This window comes from Odocoileus virginianus, chromosome 21 (genome assembly GCF_023699985.2).
Source record: "Odocoileus virginianus isolate 20LAN1187 ecotype Illinois chromosome 21, Ovbor_1.2, whole genome shotgun sequence".
Taxonomy (NCBI): domain Eukaryota; kingdom Metazoa; phylum Chordata; class Mammalia; order Artiodactyla; family Cervidae; genus Odocoileus; species Odocoileus virginianus.
The window spans coordinates 28,468,225-28,491,126 of NC_069694.1; the positions used below are offsets into that span (position 1 = coordinate 28,468,225).

The 22,902-nt window shown below is 37.9% G+C and overlaps 1 protein-coding gene across 5 annotated transcripts in view; it reads right to left on the reverse strand.

Moving 5' to 3' along the window:
* FAM13A (family with sequence similarity 13 member A) overlaps positions 1–22,902 on the reverse strand; it is a 363,870-nt gene that overhangs the window by 283,480 nt on the left and 57,488 nt on the right. For 4 of the 5 annotated variants that reach the window (XM_070452134.1, XM_070452131.1, XM_070452129.1 and 1 more), the window contains exons 2-3: positions 10,177–10,366; positions 2,384–2,593 (exon numbers count right to left, since the gene is read on the reverse strand). In XM_070452134.1, the coding sequence (XP_070308235.1) occupies positions 2,384–2,593; positions 10,177–10,366 (400 nt within the window). Of the gene's footprint in view, positions 1–2,383; positions 2,594–10,176; positions 10,367–21,766; positions 21,964–22,902 lie in introns of those variants that run through there. The other variant, XM_070452130.1, reaches the window with a different exon arrangement.

Here is a 22,902-nt window from a genome sequence, read left to right on the forward strand (position 1 = left end):
TTCAACATCATGCATCATTAGAGAAATGCAAATCAAAACCACAATATGCTACCACCTTGTACTTGTTAGAACAGCTATCATGAAAAAGAACAACAAACAACAAATGTTGCTGAGGATGTGGAGAAAAGGGAAGCCTTGTACAATGTTGGTGAGAACTGGTACAGCCACTATGAAAACGAGTATAGTGTTTTCTCAAAAAACTAAAAACAGAATTACCATTATGAACCAGCAATTTCACTTCTAGATATACACATATCCAAAAAAATGTAAACACTAATTTGAAAAGATACATTTAGCCCAATGTTCACAGTGGCACTATTTACTGTAGCCAAAATATGTAAGCCAACTAAGTGTCCTTTGATAGATAAATATGTATATACATATATGTGTGTGTGTGTGTGTGTGTGTGTATATACACACACATATCTCATCCATAAAAAAAAAAATGAAATTTTGACATTTGCAACAACGTGGATGAACCTGGATGATACTATGCTTAGTGAAACAAGTCAGATAGAGAAAGACAACTAATATCTTATCACTTAAATTTGAAATCAAAAAACATAAAACAAATGAATACACATAACAGAACAGAAACAGACTTGGAGAAAAAGAGGGACATCCCAGTAGCTACCAATGAGAAGAAGGAAGAGATAAGGGGCAAGACAGGTAGGGATAGGGGATTAAGAGGCACAAACTATTACATATAAAATAAATAAGGTACAAGGATACATTGGACAGCACAGGGAATATAGCCAATATTTTATAATAACTTTAAATGAAGTATAATATATAAACATTTTGAATTACTATGTTGTACACCTGAAACTAATATAATACTGCAAATGAACTCTACCTCAAAGAAAAACAGATGCTTAAGAACCTCTAAACAATTAATTTTAACTTCAACTATACAAAACAAATACTATTTTAGGACTCAATATTGCTTATGAGAAAGCATACTAGTGACTTTTCAGTCTCAAAGGACACTAAGCAAACACAATTTAATTAATATTCCTTACACCTGACCTGCCTCTTGAGAAACCTGTCTGCAGGTCAGGAAGCAACACTTAGAACTGGACATGGAACAACAGACTGGTTCCAAATAGGAAAATGAGTATGTCAAGGCGTATATTGTCACCCTGCTTATTTAAGTTATATACAGAGTACATCATGAGAAACGCTGGGCTGGAGGAAGCACAAGCTGGAATCAAGATTGCCAGGAGAAATATCAACAACCACAGATATGCAGATGACACCACCCTTATGGCAGAAAGTGAAGAGGAACTAGAGTCTCTTGATAAAACTCAAACAGGAGAGTGAAAAAGTTGGCTTAAAGCTCAACATTCAGAAAACTAAGATCATGGCATCTGGTCCCATCACTTCATGGCAGATAGATGGGGAAACAGTGGAAACAGTGTCAGACTTTATTTTTTGGGGCTCCAAAATCACTGCCGATGGTGACTGCAGCCATGAAATTAAAAGATGCTTACTCCTTGGAAGGAATGTTATGACCAACCTAGATAGCATATTTAAAAGCAGAGACATTACTTTGCCAACAAAAGTCCGTCTAGTCAAGGCTATGGTTTTTCCAGTGGCAGAGACATTACTTTGCCAACAAAAGTCCGTCTAGTCAAGGCTATGGTTTTTCCAGTGGTCACAGATGGATGTGAGGGCTGGACTGTGAAGAAAGCTGAGTGCCGAAGAATTGATGCTTTTGAACTGTGGTGTTGGAGAAGACTCTTGAGAATCCCTTGAACTGCAAGGAGATCCAACCAGTCCATCCTAAAGGAGATCAGTCCTGGGTGTTCACTGGAAGGACTGATGAAGCTGAAACTCCAATACTTTGGCCACCTCATGCGAAGAGCTGACTCATTGGAAAAGACCCTGATGCTGGGAGGGATTTGGGACAGGAGGAGAAGGGGATGACAGAGGATGAGATGGCTGGATCGCATCACTGACTCGATGGACATGAGTTTGAGTAAACTCCGGGAGTTGGTGATGGACAGGGAGGCCTGGCGTGCTGCGGTTCATGGGGTCGCAAAGAGTCAGACACGACTGAGGGACTGAACTGAAATGAATACAGAATTTAATGCCTCAGTCGTACTACTTCGGTGGCAGTCACTAACTAGTTGGAAAAGAATTTCTTTGGCCCAAAAGCATCAGGGCTTTTAAATGTTATTTATATATTCACATGCCAATAGTCTTAGAAATTATATTTAATAATAGCATTTCATAATCACTCTAGTATTATTTTAGGGTAGAAGGTAAGGATCTAGAATAAGATAGCAAGGTGACAGTAATGAAGAAATTGTAAATGTTTAAAATCTGTTAGGTGAAAAATTAAATTGCTTTAATTTCTAGAAGGATTCGGTGTACTGACCCTGCCAGAGCTGAAGGAAGCGAGGCTGAAGCGTGGAGGTGATCACACTCTCGGGCAGCTCCCGCAGGAAGAGCTTTAACAGGCTGGCCGCCGCGCACACGTCCCCGTCTCGCCCGAGCTCCACGGGCACCCCGCTCTCAAATTTCCATCGAAGCTGTTCCACCACCTTGACATTGCCATTCACCCGGAAAAGGCCTTCCTGGGTGAGTCCTGAAACAGCCAAGATGACACAAAGAAAATAAACAGAGGTCTCTCACCGATACGAACTCTAAATGACAGTAACAAATAAACCTCAGTATAAACTTTTCTGAATAATTATCAAGCCCTGGAAGATCTTCACATTTTATAAAAACATTTTCTTAGAATAGTAAGTTTTCCCATTTACTATATATCAACCCCAGACATCATAGATGATTGTTGTGAAAACTGACGTCTAAAAATAAGGTCAGGACACAACACACACACAGAACACACACTACTCTACAAAGGAATGTCATTCATATAATCTTCTACAATATACAACAGAAATTTACTCTGGGCTCCAAAAACAACTTATCATTTTGAGAACAACTATTTAAAAAAGAATAACATGTAACTAAGAAACTTCTTAACTGTATGTGATTACCGTTGCAATTACTTGATAAAGAACTATTACTTCTTTAGTAATCAATAAATGCAAACTGTTAGACTTAGAGACTGTAAAGTAGTTAAGAAAAGATCTTGGCCTTTAGCCTATTGATCTGTGATCATCAGTGTTAGTTGGGGTCAGCAGAGAAGGCTTCACGGAGAAGCCTCTCATTAATCGGGGCCCTCTCCAGTGTTCTATCCCTGTTTCTGTACTCTTAATTCTGTATTCTTTCTCTTAACAAAGGCCACAGAAGGGTTAAGCATCACAACCCAAAAAAACTTGATTGATCCCTGACAAAGAGAAACCAATATATGAATTGAGAAGCTGAGAGAGGAGAACAGAGAGGCAGGTGAAAATATGGAGTGTTTAAGTCAAAGAATCATGGGTTAATAAAATGCAAGAAATGTTAAGTATAGGGTAATGCACGTCAAGACAAAGGGCAAAGACTTTATCATAATTTATCAATGGAGCATTAAATGTGTGTTTGGCTGTGGGAGACAACATAAACAAGGTTGAAAGAAGACCTAGCTAGCTAAGTAGAGAATGCAGAAGGCAGAGAGCTTGTCTGAGGGTGACTATAGTCTATGTAAGGCAGTAAGACAGAGACTATGGTGGGAAGGGAGTGAAAAGGAAAGAATAAAGATGATTTGGGAACTTGGTACCTACAAAGAAAACAGAGTAGTGGGGAAGATTGAAAAGTAACTTTAACATTTGAAGACTAGGAATTCAGGAAAAAGCACTGTAAAGAATGAGGTGGGTGGGGTGGTGGTGGAAGGGTGGCGGCTGGTTTGAGGTAGAGGACAATGATTTCCAGTTCAGTGTGCTGGGTTCAAGGAGACCAAGTGCCATGAAAGCATGTGAGTCAGATGGCGGAGGAATGTTGAAGGTGTGAGAAACAATCTAAGAAAAGAGTAACCCGTGGGCTCAACTCGCCACTCTCTTTTCCAGAGTCCAACAGTGAATTTCAGCTAAGAACCTAATCATTGAAGCCTATCTGAATTATTTAGATGGCAGGTGTTTGTTCTTATCAGCCTTGGCTTCTCTCTCTTTCCTCTAACTGTATTTCTCTTTCTAAAGAAAAAGAAAGCTAATTTCATTTTACTTTGTAATTTGATAAGACATTTATGAATCCTTTAATTCAGCAAAGGACCCTGCAGTATGTTAGGTATGAAAACAAAAAACTAACTATGAGAAAAAAACTTCAAACACCACCAGAATCCTTATGGAATTTGTCATTTGGTAAGATGTTTTTGTACTTCTACGTATACACATATTATTGGGTTGTGAATTTTAGCTCAATTTTGACAAAAATTTGTGAAACCAGATATGATACTAAAAATATTTCACAATTGGTATGGCTAGGCCACCATGTAATAGAGGAGACAGCAGGCAGTTTGTGAGCTAGGCAGCTTCTCAACTGGCCCTAGTGACTGACCCTCACCTCTTGGTATCCATGCCATGTGGAACCCCCTCCCCTCCTCGAGTGTGGTCTGGACCTAGTGGTCTGGACCTAGTGACTTGCTTCTAAACAAGAGAATGTGATGAGGTTCCAATCTCACTTCTGAGATTAGCTTATAAGACTGTGATGCCTACTTTGCTTGCTCGTGTTCTCTCCAACTGTTCTTGTTTGCTCACTCTAATGAATCAGCTGTTGTTTTGTGAGCTCCCTTATAAAAAGGTCCACGTGGCAAGGAAGTGAGGGCAGTTTCTAGACAACAGTCAGCGAGTAACCCAGACCCTCAGGTCAACAGGCCACAAGGAACTGGATCCTGCCAACAACCACGTGAATGACCTTGGAAGTGAACCTTTACCCAGTCAAGTCCTGATATGAATGGTAGCCTCAGCCAACACCATGACTGCAGCCTTAAAAGAGACCCTAAAACAGAAGGCATAGCTAAGCTGTGCCCGAATTCCTAACCCATAGGAACTGTGGGATAATAAATAGTCCTAATCTACTATGTTTTGGGGTCATCTGTTTTGCACCAACAGATAACTCAGGTGATATGCCATTTGCTTTAATACTGCAGTGTATCAGTTACTACTGGGAGACTTCAACTTAATCATTTTTAAAGCTTTCAAGGTCTATTTCCTCTACAAAGCTTCATTCATAACTTCAGAAACATATTCTGGCATCAAGCAGGTACTGCTCAATAAAAGAGAATCCCATTCCTGGTCAAGGCCCAAATTCTGAAGATACATAATTTGACAAAATAGTCCTCTATCTACCCAGCTCCAGAGCCTGCTTTTGGCCCAGCAAATGCCCCTGGATCTGATTTCACAGTAATTTTCTAGCTTTGACCTGAGGTTCCCTCTCCCAACAAGGTTTTTTGACCCTTCCCTCAAATAAATGTACTTTCAGTTATTCAAAAATAACTAGCCAGCTCCAAGAACTGGCTTTAGTCTTAAACGTTCCTGATCCCTGTGAACCTTAATAAAGGAAAGAGAAGCTACAAATAGAAGTCATCAAAGTCAATGCTTCTCAACCATTTTTTCTTCCCTGATATCACTTATTTGCAGACCTCTCTTCCCTCAGGAACTTCTCTCACCCAAACACCTTGAAGGATACTTAGTGACTTTTCAATTAGGACATGGCTATTTTACACTCTGGCAAAAAAAAAAAAAAAAATCCATATAGTTTTTTAAAGTCCCTTATGAACTTATATATATACAATACCCATATGAAGCTTACCAGACTATACAGTCTCTAATGTTTCCTATTATAAATTTTTAGGAAATGATTACAACAGAAATGTTCAGAGGGAGGAGATGTTTAGAAAGCTTTATGGAGTTACTCTCATACATTTGAGATTTTGTCACATCTGATTTCATGAGATGTCGATTAATCATAATGAAACATCAATTTAATGGATTAGCAATGCCAAAAAATAACACATACAGCACTGACAGCTACCACTGAAGTATTTATTTAAAAATCTAATGAATATGATCGTATGAATGCATCAACAGAAACTGAACATGCCAGAAGTCAGAATTTTTCTTAGCACACTGGCTCAGGCAGTCATATAACAATATGTATGCGTATTCTGACATCTGGTGGTAAGTAGAGAATCCTACACTATTTAAATATCCCACAGCATCTTCATGTTAAAGTAGAAGCAATCAGTAACACAGTCAACAAGAGTAGTTATTTTAAAATAACTGATCAGTATAAACATTATATGACTCATAACTTAAAAGATTTTCCTTTGAATGGAAAAATACATGTACATTTTGTGGGATTTTGTTTTTAGTTTTTATAAAAACCCAAAGTCTATTTTTGTTGTTCAGTTGCTCACTTGTGTCTGACTCTGCAACCCCATAGACTGCAGCACGCCAGGCTTCCCTGTCTTTCACTATCTCCAGAAGTTTGCTCAAACTCATATCCATTGAGTCGCTGATGCCATCCAGCCATCTCACCCTCTGTTGCCCGCTTCTCTTGCCCTCAATCCTTCCCAGCATCAGGGTCTTTTCCAGTGAGTCGCCTCTTTGCATTTGGTGGCAAAGAAAAGTCTATTTAAAAGGTCTTAATAGAGTGTTTGATAAACACTTTCTGTTCTAAAATTCCTTTATAATAGTAAAAGGCTTCCCTCACAGCAAGTTGTTAGATATTCTCATTTACATTAAACAACAAAGTACGACCACAATATCTAAATACGGTTAATTATACAACCAATCATCTTGAATCCCATATCTGACAGAGTGCCTACTGTCTCACAGTTGCATAACAAATATTTGTTGACTTAAGCTATAAAACAGTTACACAAAACCAACTGAAGTATCCTGCCCTCAAACTCCATTTTATTTTTGTTGTTTGGTCACTAAGTCATGTCCGATGCTTTTGTGACCCCATGGACTGTAGCCCACCAGGATCCTCTATCCGTGGGATTTCCCAGGCAAGAATACTGGAGTGGGTTGCCATTTCCTTCTCCAGAAGATCTTCTTGACCCGGGGATTGAACCCAAGTCTCCTGCATTGGCAGACGGAATTTTTTACTACTGAGCCACCAGGGAATCTCCTCAAACTCCACACCACACTTCAAACTTACACGGGCCCTACGCTTTTATTAACATAATAGTTTCAAATACAGAAAGTGGCTTCTGGCTGTCTACAGTGTAATTAACTATATAGTTTTTCAAAATAGAGGGCAGGTGCCCATCAAGACTTCGATTCAGTAGATCCTAGGTACTGTCAATGAGTGTGTATCCTGAACACACATTCTTAACCAGGGTATTCTTAACCCTGGTTAAGAATGACTGACTGAAGGACTTTCCTGGTGGTCCAGCGGTTAAGACTGTGTTTCCAGTGCAGGGGCCATGTGTTTGATAGCTGACTGGTCCCACTAAAACATTTAGTTTTGTATTACCTGAATACACCCTATTAAAGTACAATGAAGGGTACACTAGGGAGAAATAGAAGGAACACAATCTCTAATTCAGATTTGCCCAGATTTTCATACACTGATCATGTCAATGTAAACTAGCTCAACTCCTAAGATTATTAGTGCACATATCTTTTGATCCATAAGCCCACTTCCAGAAGGTTAGTCTACAGGCACATCACTGTGCTTAATACATGTTAAAGGTTGGTCCTGAATCAATGTCTGCAAACATCAAAAGACTGGAACAATTCAATGCTGATCAGGATGTGACCAGTTAACACAGTGACACATATACACATAAAGTGTAACAGCATGCAGAGGAATAAAGAATTAAATGAGGAAAGCTCTTTATGCAAAATGGAACAGTCTCCAAAATATACCATTGAGTGATTTTTTTAAAAGAAGATTCATAAACAGTGTGCATGATATGCTAATGTTAAAAGGGAAAAGAAAATACACAAATTTGCTTATATATTCAGATATCTTAGCAAGAACATAGCAAAAAATAGTATAGTAGTATTCTTTTGGGGAGGGGGAGATGAAAGGTCAGGGGACAGGGTTTGGAAGGAGACACTTTTCACTGTATACCTTTCTGAATTTCAAACCACATAAATTTAGTAGTTATTCAATATTGTTTTAAGAGATTAAAAATAAAAATGATTTTAAATAAAGTGTTAATCGCTCAGTTGTGTCCAACTTTTTGTGACCCCATGGACTGTAGCCAGTCAGGCTTCTCTGTTCATAGAATTCTCCAGGCAAGAATACTGTTGTGGGATGATATTCCCTCCTCCAGGGGATCTTCCTGACCCAGGGATCAAACCCAGGTCTCCCCCATTGCAGGCAGCTTCGTTACGGTCTGAGTCACCAGGGAAGCCCAATTTTACGTAAGAGTGACCTCAAAAGGCTATTATTTAATTATTGTTGGGTAACAGGTCAGAATACTGGTGATGCCATAATGAAAATGTTATCTTAGGTGGTCACAGTTTGGCATCCAAATGAGTAATACCAAACAACCCTATTTAAGATATTAAATGAATTATTTAGTGATCATCTTGTATCTAAGTCAGAGATTACTGTTTTACTCAATAGTGAGTGTGTAACTAAGTTCTGTCAAAGGTCTAATTCTGTAACACCTGGCTTCAAGATTTTGAAGGCCAAGGGCCCATCTTCCTGCCATACCATATATAACACCTTTGTGTTTAACCTGCTTAAAGTGTTTGAACAAACCCAGAACTGTTCTCTAAGAATCTCACCCTCCTGCAGCTGTCTTCCTCCCAAAACACTAACACCTAGGAGTAAGAATGCAATGAGTCCTTGGCTCTTCAGTTTTCAAAGCAAAATGCTATAATATTTTCTCATCTACATACCAAATAACCTGAGCAAAGGGCTGTTTTTCAATTAACACAAAACACCTGACAGCCTTCTGAGGCCTGAACTGTCTGCCATTCAGTCCCTGTCACAGTGCATACACGTTCCTACAGAGGAAGGTGGAACATTTTCCCCAGCCTCCTCCTCAGCAGGGGGAGCTGACTTGGAATCACGCCAAGACTAAGGGGAAGCAAACTGCGCAGAGTACAGAATTTCTCCCAAATCTCAAGTTTTACCTTTAAAAATACCCACAAGTTTTATAATCTACTCTGCAAAGTGTCTTGTTTTAGTATAGAAATGTTCATTTTAGCATAGAAAATGAAGATTACAAGCTCTTCCCTCAGAACAGCTTCTTTCCAAATCCCTTAAAGTTTATTGATATTTATTATACAGTTTGGATCACCCATCACCCTGTCCTCATTTGATAAGCATCATTCTCTCAAACTCTTGAGGGTCCCTTGGAGAGCAAGGAGGTCAAACCAGTCAATCCTAAAGGAAATCAATCCTGAATATTCACTGAAGGACTGATGCTGAAGCTAAAGCTCCAGTACTCTGGCCACCTGCGGTAAACAGCTGACTCTTTGGAAAAGACCCTGATGCTGGGAAAGATAGAAGGCAGGAGGAGAAGGGGGCAACAGAGGATGAGATGGTTGGATGGCATCACCGACTTAATGGACTTGAGTTTGAGCAAACTGTGGGAAACAGGAAGGGAAACCTGGTGTGCTACAGTCCATGGGGTCACAAAAATTCGGACAGGACTGAACGACTTAATAATAACATTCTCTCAAGTCAACCAGGTTTTTAAGTCCTATTTTAAATAAAATAATTTAAAAAGCTATAAAACATACTAGCTATCACTAACAAAGAGAGGATATGATTTTCTTTGCATGCAATGTTCTATGGCAGTCTGCAATCATTTTACACAATTTTATCATTCCCAAAGTTAATGCCCCCTCCCAACACCATAGTAGGTTATACATAATACTTTCTTTTGCTATTTCTGCTGAGTTTTGAAAGTAATCAACATATTCAGTAAGTTCATGACTGACCTCAAACTGAAAGAGATACTCAAAGTATTCTGTTACATTAAAAAGTATTGACTCTCAGAGGGAATAAGTGAAGAGAACTCAGCATTAATATTAAAAGAGTGTCTTTTAGCACTTAACACTAGGAATCATTCCAAACTAGAAACCTCAATAACTAAAGTGATTTCTCCATGGTGAGCTGAATTAAGTATTTTCCAAATAATGTTAACACTCACAATGCTCTTAACATCCTTTTTAAGGGCAGGGTATATTATGCCGTAATTCACTATTCTGATTAAGGTGTTTCAGGGAATATTCTAATAATGCATGATGAATTCACACCGACACATTCTTCTGTAAAAACAGCAAAGTCACACAACACGACTGGACTCACCGTGTAGGGTCAAGTACTCCACGATGCTCCCCACGATGGCTGGAACCCCGTTCTCGGTCAGCCCCTGCCGGTGAAGGTCCTGGAGACTGACTCCAAACAGCTTGGTATAGGCGGGATTCCGCTGCTCGTGTAGCGGCACTGCGACTATCTTTTTCATGTCTTCTTTCAGCCGAACCGCTGTTTTACTTTGCTTAAAATAGCGTGAGAAAAAAGAGCAGTCAGTTATATTTACTACAGGAGGCTGCATGGTGGCCACACAGTCACCTGAGGGAAGGGGTAAGTACTGAGGCTGTTGAGCAGCGGTCTTCACTCATCTTCACGTCAACTCAAACCTAAATCCCTAACAACCCTCACATGCTGCTCAGGGTCAGGAATGGCTACCCGGATATCATGATTAAAAGAAATGAAAGATAATGAGAAACCTAAAGCCACAACCTAACCGTAACTAAGAGAGGGAGCAATACACTGCAGTATCTAGGATAGATTACTACAGTAACCGGGGGTGTGACTCACAAGTACCTGGTTAACAGGAAAATAAATCCTTTGTCAGAACACTGAAATCCCATGCAGATCCTGTAACAGTAAGACTGTTACAGTTACTGAAAATGAAAATTTATCTAGATGTCATCTTAAGGTAGCTTTAATTTGAAGCACTAGAACATATAAATATGTAGAAGGAACCCTTATTTCTCTGATTTAAGTATATCTGAAGATCTCGCTGACATATTGGCACATAAAATCAACTCAATTCTCTTTGATGTTCAGAATGCTATAATCTCTGAAATACCAAAGTTTCAGGTAATCACAACTTAGGCAATTTCAACAAAACTGTACATGTTATAAGTAAAAATGCAACTTACAGTTCATTCAAGTTATCACAGTGAAAACTTCATACAGGTTTGTTTCTTCCTTTTAATAGAAAAATTGTCCCCAATGAAGTAAAAGATAATTTTTAATATGGTTTAACATAATTGAGGGTTTTTTTTTTTTAATAAAGCATGTGTCCTATGTAAATGTATGGATCTGTAACTCTAAACACTAAAATGATGGCAAAAAGCAATAAATTTTATTTGAGGACAGGGGAAGCAGATTAGGGGAAATATACCCTTTTGAGAATGAATGAAACTAACCAAAGTGTCAATACTGTAAGTGCAGGTTCATGTAGACCTTACAATCTAAAAAGAGAAACACTATCTCCATCATAGAGATGAGGAAACAAAGATCAAAGAGTTAAGAGGTAATTTGGCAAACATCATGGAGCTGATAAGAGTTTCATCATACTCCAAGTCCATGTTCCTCTCCTTAATTTAAATTTATATTAACATTGAAGTAGTTTACATATAATTACAGTAACAAACTATGATAAATACTACATGTGACACATGACAGCTACACAAAGAAAATTCTACAATTGTGATTTTTAGTAGGATTTCTGTAGTTTCAATTTGATTTTGAATCTTATAATCTATAGAATCACACCAACTTTCATGGACATCTCAGCATCTTTCAATAGGTCATATTTGAAAGCCAAATTTCCCTAGTAAAATTCAGCAAATATATAAAGTTATACACAAGTTTGAGCAAACTCCAGGAGATAGTGAAGGACTAGGAAGCCTGGCATGCTGCCATTCATGGGATTGCAAAAAGTTGAACACAACTGAGCGACTGTACTGAACTGAACTGAATATTCTAAATAAGGCACAGTGTTAGCTACTACAGAGTGGTATGGGCAAGAACTGTCGCTTCTGTTATCAAGGAAGCTATTAAGTCAAATCTATAACCACCACTGTTTTAAATCTGTGAGTTTAAAAACCTGTAAGTATCTTTCAAAAGAGCCCATGGAAAATTTCATTCAACTGGGTCTATCTGGTGAGTAAGCAGCCAAAAAGTAACCTGTAATAATGAAACTTTGAAAGCAGTCTTAAATGTAGCATCAGAAACAGCTGACAATGAGATCAAATCATACAAACTTTATCATTATCTTACAAACACAACATAGTACACTGGTTTAGAGCACGGACTGTGGAACCAGACTGTTTTGAATCCCATTCCAATATCATTAGCCGTGTAAACTTGGACAAGTCACTTACACTCTGTTTTCCCATCTAAGAAATGGGGATACCGGGAGTTCCTGGAGTATACGAATAAATGAGCTTGGAAGGAGCTCACATATATGTAAGAATGAGAAGAGTGTCTGGCACACTTAGTAAGTACCAATTGTTACAATCATCATCATTATCATCCTTATTCCAGGAAATTACTCTGATTTCTTCTCAAAACAATTCAGAGATCCTTAACCACTTCTGTACTCAAATGTTTGTGTCAACTAAAGACTGTGGTTGAAAAAGGCACCATGGTCAAGGCTTGTGGTTGGTAGATAGTCTAATGATCTAATTATTCTCCAAGTACCTCAATTTCTTAAAATACACAGGTATGACTTTTGAAAGATAAAATCATTTTGCACATCAGTATCAAAATTTATAAAATTTTTATTAGAAATTCAAAGTTTTCTTAGAAATCCTGTTTATATGTTTAAAACCTAAATTAACATTCTTTCTGCTAACAGTCCTGTTCTTTATTCTATCTTTTACTAAAGTACAGTCAGTATGTTGCGTCTATTAACAGTGTAAATAGGCAATCTTGGCATTACGGCTCAATATTTTCAAGGATGAGACATGTAATTAACCTCACACACTTTGAACTGATTGCAAATTAAGCTGTTTACTCAATATAGACTCCTACCACACAGCAAGTTTATATATAATCAAAGCAATAAAGGAATACTTGATTCATCATTTTTAATTGATAATTTAATTTAGGTTAATATTTTTAAAAGATATATACTGTTTTTAAAAAAACTCTAGGAAACAAAACACCTATATTTTCAGAGACATACAAAGTAGATTAAGCAGAAAAGTAAATCAACAGAAGACAGAAAACTATAAAGTCCAATTTGTGTATTATTGCTGCTAAAGGCAAATATGGGACAGGAAACTTATCACAGACATCACACCAGCTCTAGGAGGAGTCTGGGGAGGATCAGTAGGAGCCCAGGAGTGGACATTCTTTAAAATCTCCTACAAACGTGTATTACTTTAAAGATAGAGAGCATACTCTGGGAGCTGAACAGGGCTCAGTTGCATAGAGGAAAAAGATACAGAAAATATCTACAGAGACCCCAAGAGGCAGTTATCAGGAAGCACCAGGAAAATTCACTGCCTAATAGTCAGTTCATGACCTTGGAGAGCAAGTTTACGAAGAAAAGGCAGTAGAGTCCTCCTGACCAGGCGAGCTTCTGAGAGAAGTCAGAGCAATGGGCGAACAGAAGGGCCACATTCAAGAAAACGGTCCTTTGGTAGCAATACAGGAGGGAGTCTCAGGGTTGAAAACTTGAAAATACCTTGGCCTCTCATCGCTACACCCTACAGGACCCTCTTGATACTGAAGTACAAAAATCCATCTCATTGAAATGTGAGCAAGGAAAAAGGAACATAGTCAGCAACTAAACACACAGTGTTTTTAAAAGAATAAAGGAACATCACAATTTTCTTTCTTTTTTTTTTCACAACTTTCTTGAAATAACTCATTAGAAAAATGTTGCCAAGAAACAAATAACAACTGTAACCTAACAAAATAGCCAAAGTTAATAAGGATACTAAAAAGCACATGCAACAAAGACAAAGAAACTGTATTTCGTTAAAGTGAAAAACTTTCATGCATTAAAGATACTATCAGCAGAGTGAAATGACAATCCACAGAATTGGAAAAAGTATTAGCAAATCATATATCTGATATAAGTCTAAAATATTCAAAATATGTTTAAGAACACATGCAGCGCAACACAACAAAATTCATTTCAAAAATGAATAAACACTTATCCAAAAATGATAGCCAAGTGGCTAATAAGCACAAAAAATGCTCAATTTCACTACTCATTAACCATACGCAAATCAGAACCACAATTAGATATACTTCACACCCATCAAGATGAAAAGTGAAAGTGTTAGTCGCTCAGCGGGGTCTTTGCAGCTCATTCATTCCCTTCTCCAGGGGACCCTCCTGACCCAGGGATTAAACCTGGGTCTCCTACATTGTGGACAGATCCTTTACTGCCTAAGCCACCAGGCAGTGCCCCCATTAAGACAGTTACTATAAAAAAAAAAAAACAAAACAGAAAATAAAGAGCTAGGTAGGATGTAGAAAAACTGGAACCCTTATGCATTGCTGGTGATGATGTAAAATGATATAGCACTATGGCAAACAGAGGTTCCTAAAAAAATTAAATATAGAATTACTGTATGATCCATCAATTACACTTCGAGTTATATAACCTAAAATCAGGAACTAAAATAGGTACCTGTAGACCAATGTTCATAGTAGCATTATTCACAACAGTCAAAAAGTAGAGGTTACAATTCAAAAGCCTATCAAAAGATGAATAAACAAAATGTGGGGTGTGTGTATATATATACACACACACATAGATTATAAAGGCAAATGTAACTATACTATTTGTATATTTACCCTGTTTTTGCTTCTTATTTTGGAGGTCTTTCCATATAGCACATATATTTGCTAATATTACACTATAAAGACACTATAACTGATTTAACCAATCTTATTTACTGATGTTTAGGTTGTTTACAGTTCTTGATATTACAAGTATTTCAGCAATAAGCAATCATGAAAATATTTCTACATAATTGTACAAATACCTATAAGATAAATTCTTAGAGGGACAATTGCTAGATGGACAGGCTTATGAAGCTATAATTTTTTTAATACTACCTCCAAGAGTTAAAAAAGGAGCTTTTTGCTACTAGATTATATGAAAGCAAAATAAATTCCCCTTTAACTTAAATTACTGTATAAATCATAAATTTTAATAAGTATTGCCACATTGCCCTACAAAAATGCTTTCATGGTTTACAGCTTGATTCATAGCATATGAGAGTGCCTGTTTCCCATTTTATCAACCATGAGTACTAAAAAATTTCATGAATTAACTATGAATGAGATTGAGCAATTTTCTTTGTGAATGCATTTATGTTTCTTGTTTGTGAGCCTCCTAGTCACAAGCTCTGCCTAGTTTTAATTGGGTAGTTTTCTTGTTTCCTACTGATTTGTAGGAATTTTTTTGTATATTAAAATAATTAATCTTGTTTTAGTCATGTGTGTTTTAACAAATATCTGTTCTAGTTTCCTTCTGGCATTTAACTTACGATATTTGTGTTGCACAGACATTTTGGTTATTTGGCAGAAAACTTTACCCATCTTTTTCTTCAGGGCTTGTAGCTTGGGTTTCCTTTGAAACACATTCCTTGATCCAAAATTAATCTTTAAATTCACACATGTGTTATTCTAATATTTTTATGATTTTACTTTGATATTTATATCTTTGATCCATCTCTAGTTGAAAGAGGAAGAAATACAGCAATTATCTTTCTTCTAGTAGCTAGTCATTATTAAACTATTTTAATTCCTGTTATTTTGATATCTGATATGCTAAACTCTCCCAACTTAGTCTTAAAGGAGTAACTAATAATTCAGAATTGTCATAAAATAAAATCATATTGAATCTTTCCATAAGACACTCATTTTGAAAGATAAATTTAAACAAAAATCTCCAAACTGCCTGTTACCTATATGAACTTATATTTAATTATACGACACATAAACAATTATGCTATGACTTGCTATACTACCTCTTCATCAACTATTGTCAATTCATCGTTACAGAGAACAACTCAAATATGCTTTCTTATGATCTCTATCTCACAAACTACTGGACACAAGCTTCTCTGAAATTTAGTTTCCCTAAGTCAGCTTTAAGATATGAAACAGAATTAATCAAAGTTATCATTATAGTATAGTCTTTCCTACTTAACTGGCCTAATTCTTTCATGCTAGTTTGCATTTTCCACCACTGTAACTAAAATTTCCCCCAAATCTTCTGCACAGGTATTAACAAATTAAACCCATCCACACAGCCAACCATTCTTCAAAAAAACAAACCCTGAAATAACCTAGATACTACTGACTTTACCCACACTGAGGAGATACATTTATCTATCACTCTGTTATTGACCTATTTTGTTTGACTTCTGATTCTGAAGGGCAAACATGAAAATTCTCCTTGCAACACAATTCAAATGTGAAGATAGACACATCTTTGTTTGACTATTAATCTAGTCTTCTTCAGTACTTGGCTTAGTGTTTAAAAAAACAAAATTAAATGTTTAATCCTGTTTGAAATTTGATCTAAATCCAATAATATAAATAGTCCCTTCAGATTATAGAGTTCCTTTTATATTATTTAAAGCAGATAATGATAGTATTAAGGAAACCACCTTAAGGCAAGCAGACAGCCATGTAACAAAGATAATATTTTATGATGCTGTACTGTTCACAATGTATTTTCACATTAGTGTCTGTTTGGTTTCTCACAACAATCCAGTTCAACTACTTGTACTCCCTTGTGACAGATGGAAAGTGAGAGGTTAAACATCTTGCTCAGGGTCATGTTGGGCAAGCCAGGAAGTGGCTGAGCCAAGACTCAAAGCCATGTCTCCAGCCTTTCAAATCCTGCCTCATTCCAATACATGATGAGCTTTCCCAAACCACAGAACAGTAAGTCATCAAATGATGAGGTGTATTAGTTGTTTCTGATGCAAGCAACTGAAATTCCAGCTTGAACTAGCTAAAATAATAATGACATTTACCAACACATTGAAACAGTACTAAGGAGTTGAGAGGAATGGAAGCCTAACTTGGTAGATGCAATGGCTCATGTCATTTATTGACCATTTATTGATCAATTAACTAAAGGCAGGTCTTTAGGCTGCCCTCTCTCTTCCTATCTGCCAGCAGCACTTGGTGTACTTAACTCATTGTTTACACTGAGTAGGGAGTGGGAGACAGACTGCTACCCTAATCATGGAACATATGTCCTTCTCTTTGTTTGGTTTGAGCAATTTAGGTTACAGCCAGAGAGACTGTTTGTTTACACATGTCCCAACTATCTTTGCATTTAGGTGGGAACATGTGACTAGTTCAAAGCAATGAATCATGAGAAGAGTAATGAGTCACTTCCAGAGTGAGGCAGATAAAAATGTGTGTGCCTCCTCCATTTTTTTCCCTGATATAACTTAGGGGATACACGCTAATATGCTAAGATAATAAATAGATCACAGAATGGAGGAAGCCTCCATACCAGAGCCAACAGATGGGACAGAGATTCTGACAACGTGCGTGAGACTCTAAGTAATCCACAAATTAATTTTCATGCCCCAAGCTACTGAGATTTCAAGGTTTATCTACTGGAACAAGCAGTGCTAATTACCTTGATCGAAGCAGATTATATGCCCACCTGAGGGAAAGCTATGCACTGACCAGACTGAACATCATCTGAAATGGAATTGGATGTGTGGGATCTTTTGACTACATGTAACTTCACAGTAAGAATTCCTGAGATATTCAATTGGAGACTCGAACAGTTAAAAGTACCAAATATTAAAAAAAAAAAAGTACAAAACATTTATAATTGTCCTGCTAATTCTTGTTAACAGAAAATTCTGCATTTACACACACACACAAAAAACACCACCAAGAAGACAGATGCCTTTGCAGATACACTCTCAGATGCTTGAAGGTCTTCAAAAATAAAATATACCCAGGGAACTGCAAAACCTAGGCCATGACTGATCTGTCCTGTGCAAATGTTTCTTGAACAACTACTACTGCCCAGTCCTGAGCAAAAAGCAAGTAATGCAAATAAGACATGACCCCTTCTGTCCGAACTGCTGCCTACTGTGCTGTGGTGCTGCGCTTAGCTGCTCAGCTGTGTCCAGCTCTTTGAGCCCCCCATGGACTGTAGCCCACCAAGTTCCTCTGTTTGTGAGGATTCTCCAGGCCAGAATACTGGAATGGGTTGCTATGCCCTCCTCCAGGGGATTTTCCCAACCCAGGGATCAAACCCAGGTCTCCTGCATTGCAGGCCAATTCTTTACCCTCTGAGCCACCAGCATTGCCTACTAGATGACAGAAATTATGCTAAGAAGTTAAACAGTCAAATAGTCACCAAAATCTACTATCAAGGTAGCATACTGCTCAATGTCTGAGATCAGAGTATAGTAACATAACCAATATTTAAACTCAGGTATGCCAGGCTCCCAACAAAGCCCATGCTTTTCAAAAATCTCAAATAAAGCTTAAAAAAATTAAGAAATTCATTACAGCATTTAAGAAACCTAAATGTAGTCTGCATGGGAGGAAACTGGTACCAAATAATCAAACTAGAAACTACCAAGAGGCTACCTCTGATGGTCGTGAAACTCTGCTCTTACATATTTGTTTGCTGTATTATTTAGGAAGATTTGGTTCAGCTAAATTGAGAACAAGAGAAACTGTAAGGAGAACAGATAGAACTAAGTGTTGATAGTACATAAGGACATAGGATAACTTGGTAGGCATATTGTACATAGAAAAAAGATGATGATGATTAAGAAGAGATGAAAGAACCAGGTTGAGCACCTGATATTTATGAGACACCAAGTATCTATGTCTTTACGAAGTCGCCCATTGATTTTACCCGTTCTGGCCCCATGTGCTTTCTGCCTGCGATATGCACATAAAAATTCATAGCTGTGCAGTGGTGTCTTAGCAAGTTACAATTACACCTAGGCACACTTGCCCCTGACGACAGAGCAAGTTGTGCTGTCTCCAGATACACTCCATCCACTGAGCCAGCTCACACTCAATCCTGGTCTTGAAAAATGTAACACAATCAAAGAAGGTTGATATGGTCAAGAAGGCAAGACAGACAGGACAGATGAACATTATATACCACAGGATTTGGGGAGTGTGGTCTTTTGGTCCCATTTAAACACTTTCCAAGTAGGTAAACCTACCTCATCTTTCCCCCTTGGTTTGTGCTGTGTCTTAGGTTGGTGCAATAAATCTGCAAGAGTATCCTGATTTGGTCTGCGAGCTTTTTTGTACTGTGGCCTGTCTGAGCTATGTGTATAATAAGCTAGCTGATAGCACCAGATGGGGAAGCTATAGGAGTAGATGTGCCCAGATTAGGGACAAAGGTGATAAAGCCTGGGATACCCCTCGAACTGTAGCCAGTACCACCAAGAGTTGGGGCTAAGTCAGGACAGAATGATAGCTGGGGCCTGACAATACCAAGAGAACTGAACCCCAAATTCACCAGCCACTGACTTGGTCCCTATACTCACTCACACAGCAGAACAGTCAAGAGTATAAGAACCTACACATAGGCACTCAAGGCCCCTCCTTTATTCATCCATTAGAACATCCAGCCCCCAGTCTCAGCCCACTTATCCTCAAAATGACCACATGGCACCTTGGACAGAACTGGAAGGGCAGGGAATCTGAAAGACTCAGGATTTACCTAGTTCTATTGACTTGTCATCCAAAGAAGGCTTGTCAAAGTGTATTAGAAACTAAGTTAACGCCAGTTGGCAAGTATAAGTTTCCTGTTCTGCCTAGGGGTGATTACTGAGGAAAAGTAAGTACGTCACAGTAAAGAATCAACCTCTTCTATGTAATTTAAGTAAGGGTGTGAGTCCATTACAGTTTTACTAACAGCACTAGCAATTTGGGAAACAGAAAAAAATCAAAAGGAAATGAGAACGAGAAAGTCAATAGAACTAGGAATTTAAAATCTTTGAACCTGTCTTCCCACTTCAAGAATTCAAGCACACACACCCATACACACACTTTACAAACATTCGGTACTCAATTATTTTGTCTGAAGAACAACTATCTTCAGTAACAGGACACTGAGCAGTTACTACACATATGTCTAAGTAGCAAAGTTCCAAACTGTTAAGTTTATGAGCCCACATGCACACATTTACGTTTACTTAAAGTTCTCACTTCTCTGTCAGAAACACAAAGTGTTTTGATCTTCAATAGCCTTTTTTCCAGAAATACTATTCTTCGATTCCTAAAAATGTGCTTCCTCCTATAATAAAATTGGGATACAGCACAATCAAAGACTAAGCTAAAGAGTAGGAATGATTAAGAATTATTTCTCCTGGGAGTGAATAATCTCTTAAATTGTATGATTTCTATATCTACCTTAAATGAAATTTTGGATATATTTTTGATATAAATTAAGGAAAAATATGGAATTTCATACATGGGTTAGTCTGCATTTTAGTCAAGGTAGAGTCCAATATATGCAACTAAGAGCAAGTAGCAAGGATCCAACCAAACAATCAGATGTCTGCAAATGTCAGGACTAATAGGTCAATCTGCTGCTTTACTCTATGCATTTCCAGCTCTAAAGTCTTTCATAAAGCTGGAAAAATGCAGACCTGTGTCTGTAGTCAAATACAAGTTCAGTATTTTCCACAAAGAAAAATAAGATCTTGAAGGAAACTCTTTTGGAGTGATAAAAAAGATTACCAGCTGCACACCTAGATGCTACAGGCATCCAAGCATCGGGGCTGAAAGGGAAAGAGTTAGGAAGACAGGAACACAGGATGCTGAGAAGTTCTGAGCTGAAAACCAGGGACTTACCCTACAGTTTTACTAAGAAAATTCAATCCGTGGGGCTAGTGCACCATCTGGTGGCCACTCTGGGCCTACGTGTCAAAAATTTCCCAGATGTTTCTAGATATTTTAGGATGCCACCAGAACTACAACAAAAATACAGTTCATTCTGACACTTCATAGGACCTGATCAAAATGTGATGAAACACTAGAGAGCAGTTAAAGATGATAACAGAGAGTAAGATATTTCTCATTTAGTAAACCTCCAGGACAAATAAAATGCCCCTTGGAATACAGTACCAATTTGAGATTGATTTTCTGTGTATTAATTAAAAAGATTTAATTAAAGCATTCTGTAATTTATGTAATTGTAGATATATTGGGCTATTGCAAAAGATTACATGTAAGCACCAAGAGAACTGCTCTTCTTGAAAATTCATGAATTTTAGCCCTAGAAACACACACCTTTCTTCATGGATTTTCTATGTGTTATTTATTACTGTTACTGTATTATAACCAGAAATTTGTATGGTTGGTTAAGGATTTTCACACGTTTATCAACTTAGCTCTTTCATCATCACTTTTAGCAACCATGCGAAAACAAAAATTCTAGAATTACTAAATGAAAACAAAAATGTGAAACAGAAAAATGTTACATACATTCTTGGAAGCAAAGAAATTGACGGTTATTTTAATTCTTTTAATTTGCTCTCAATCTAGGCACAAGATACTTCCAATAATGACAATTTAACCCATACTTAACTCAGAACAAGAAAGTCTAAAAGGCTGGAGAGTGATCTACATACAGTATGTAAGTTTACTTAACTGAGTAAACTCAGCACACATCTTCCTTCATGTGGAAAAGGAAAGTGGACAAAAATACGGAATACCACCCCCCATACTGCTGAATGTCCATGTGAATAGCTAGGAATTTAACTTCACAAATCTCCCCACACCTCCTAAGAAGGAAAAGCAAAGTCACACAGACAGCTCCTCCAAACCAGGAGGGCAGAGGCCTCTCCCGGGCCCTGGCAGCGTCCGCGAGACAGAGGCGGCCTGTACTCACACAGATCGCAAGAGCTCCAGCCCCCATCGCGCCTGGCAGGTCTGACGAAGCCTGGATGAAACGATCGAAACACCACCCAACACTAAAGTTCCATTCGGTCGGTAATGCACTGATGTAAAACGCAGCTCCGGATCCAGAGGCCCCACGGAGAGCCCAGGGCAGCTCCTAACATTTTCGGAAGTGTAGGTTTGCTTCTGATTTGGCTAAACCCACATGGCTGGGAGGACTGCCTGGAGTTGAAATCTGATCCACAGCTTCCAGGACTGGTGCACGGACCGGGTCACGTGACCCGGGTCTTAAGTCGCTGACATCTTTTGCTTAAACCTGACTTGTTAGATGCTAAACACAGGCTTCTTCAGTTCAGAAAACACCAATTACCTTAACAGGTGGTGTTCATTCATTAACGGACTTAATTAAGTGCAGAGAGCAAAGGCACATTTGCTTCCATCGATACTCATCTCTAAGAAAAATTCACCTACTTACATTCAGGTTTAAATCTGAAGGCATATTCCTCACTTTTCTAAGGCAGAATCAGTTAATTTTCTTCCTTCCACCTTTATTCTGTCAGCATTGTTCCAAATGATGACACCCTACTTTATTTAACTGTTACACACTGCTTCTAATTAGTTTCAGATTATCTTACATACACTGGTGATAAACACAGACAACATGTTTCTAGACAACCACAATTCAACATATATGATTTATGGTCTGGAAAATGAGCCTCTAGCTGACTTTTCCAGAATTTTCTACCCCACATGCCGCATCATTAGAAAATCTCATTTGACAATTTCCAAGTATTTGAGCAGATAGGTAAAATATCCATTTCATACAAGCCAGAAGGAAACAGTACTTTTTTAATTACTGCTTTTCTGTCAAATCTTTTTAACTGGCACATTTAAGAGAATGGTAACAAATATTACATGGGAAGTTTCACTTGACCCAACTTTAAAAGACTTAAATTGTCCCCAACTACAGAACATATTAATATTTAATCTTAAGGGGAAGAGGTGGGAGGAAAAGGGGAAAATGAAATCAGGTCCCATTATAGTACTTTTCTCCAAATATAGTATTCTTTGTTTAACTGCAGCCAACCAAGAGTACCTGCAGAGAAGCCAAGATAGCAAATCGTACTA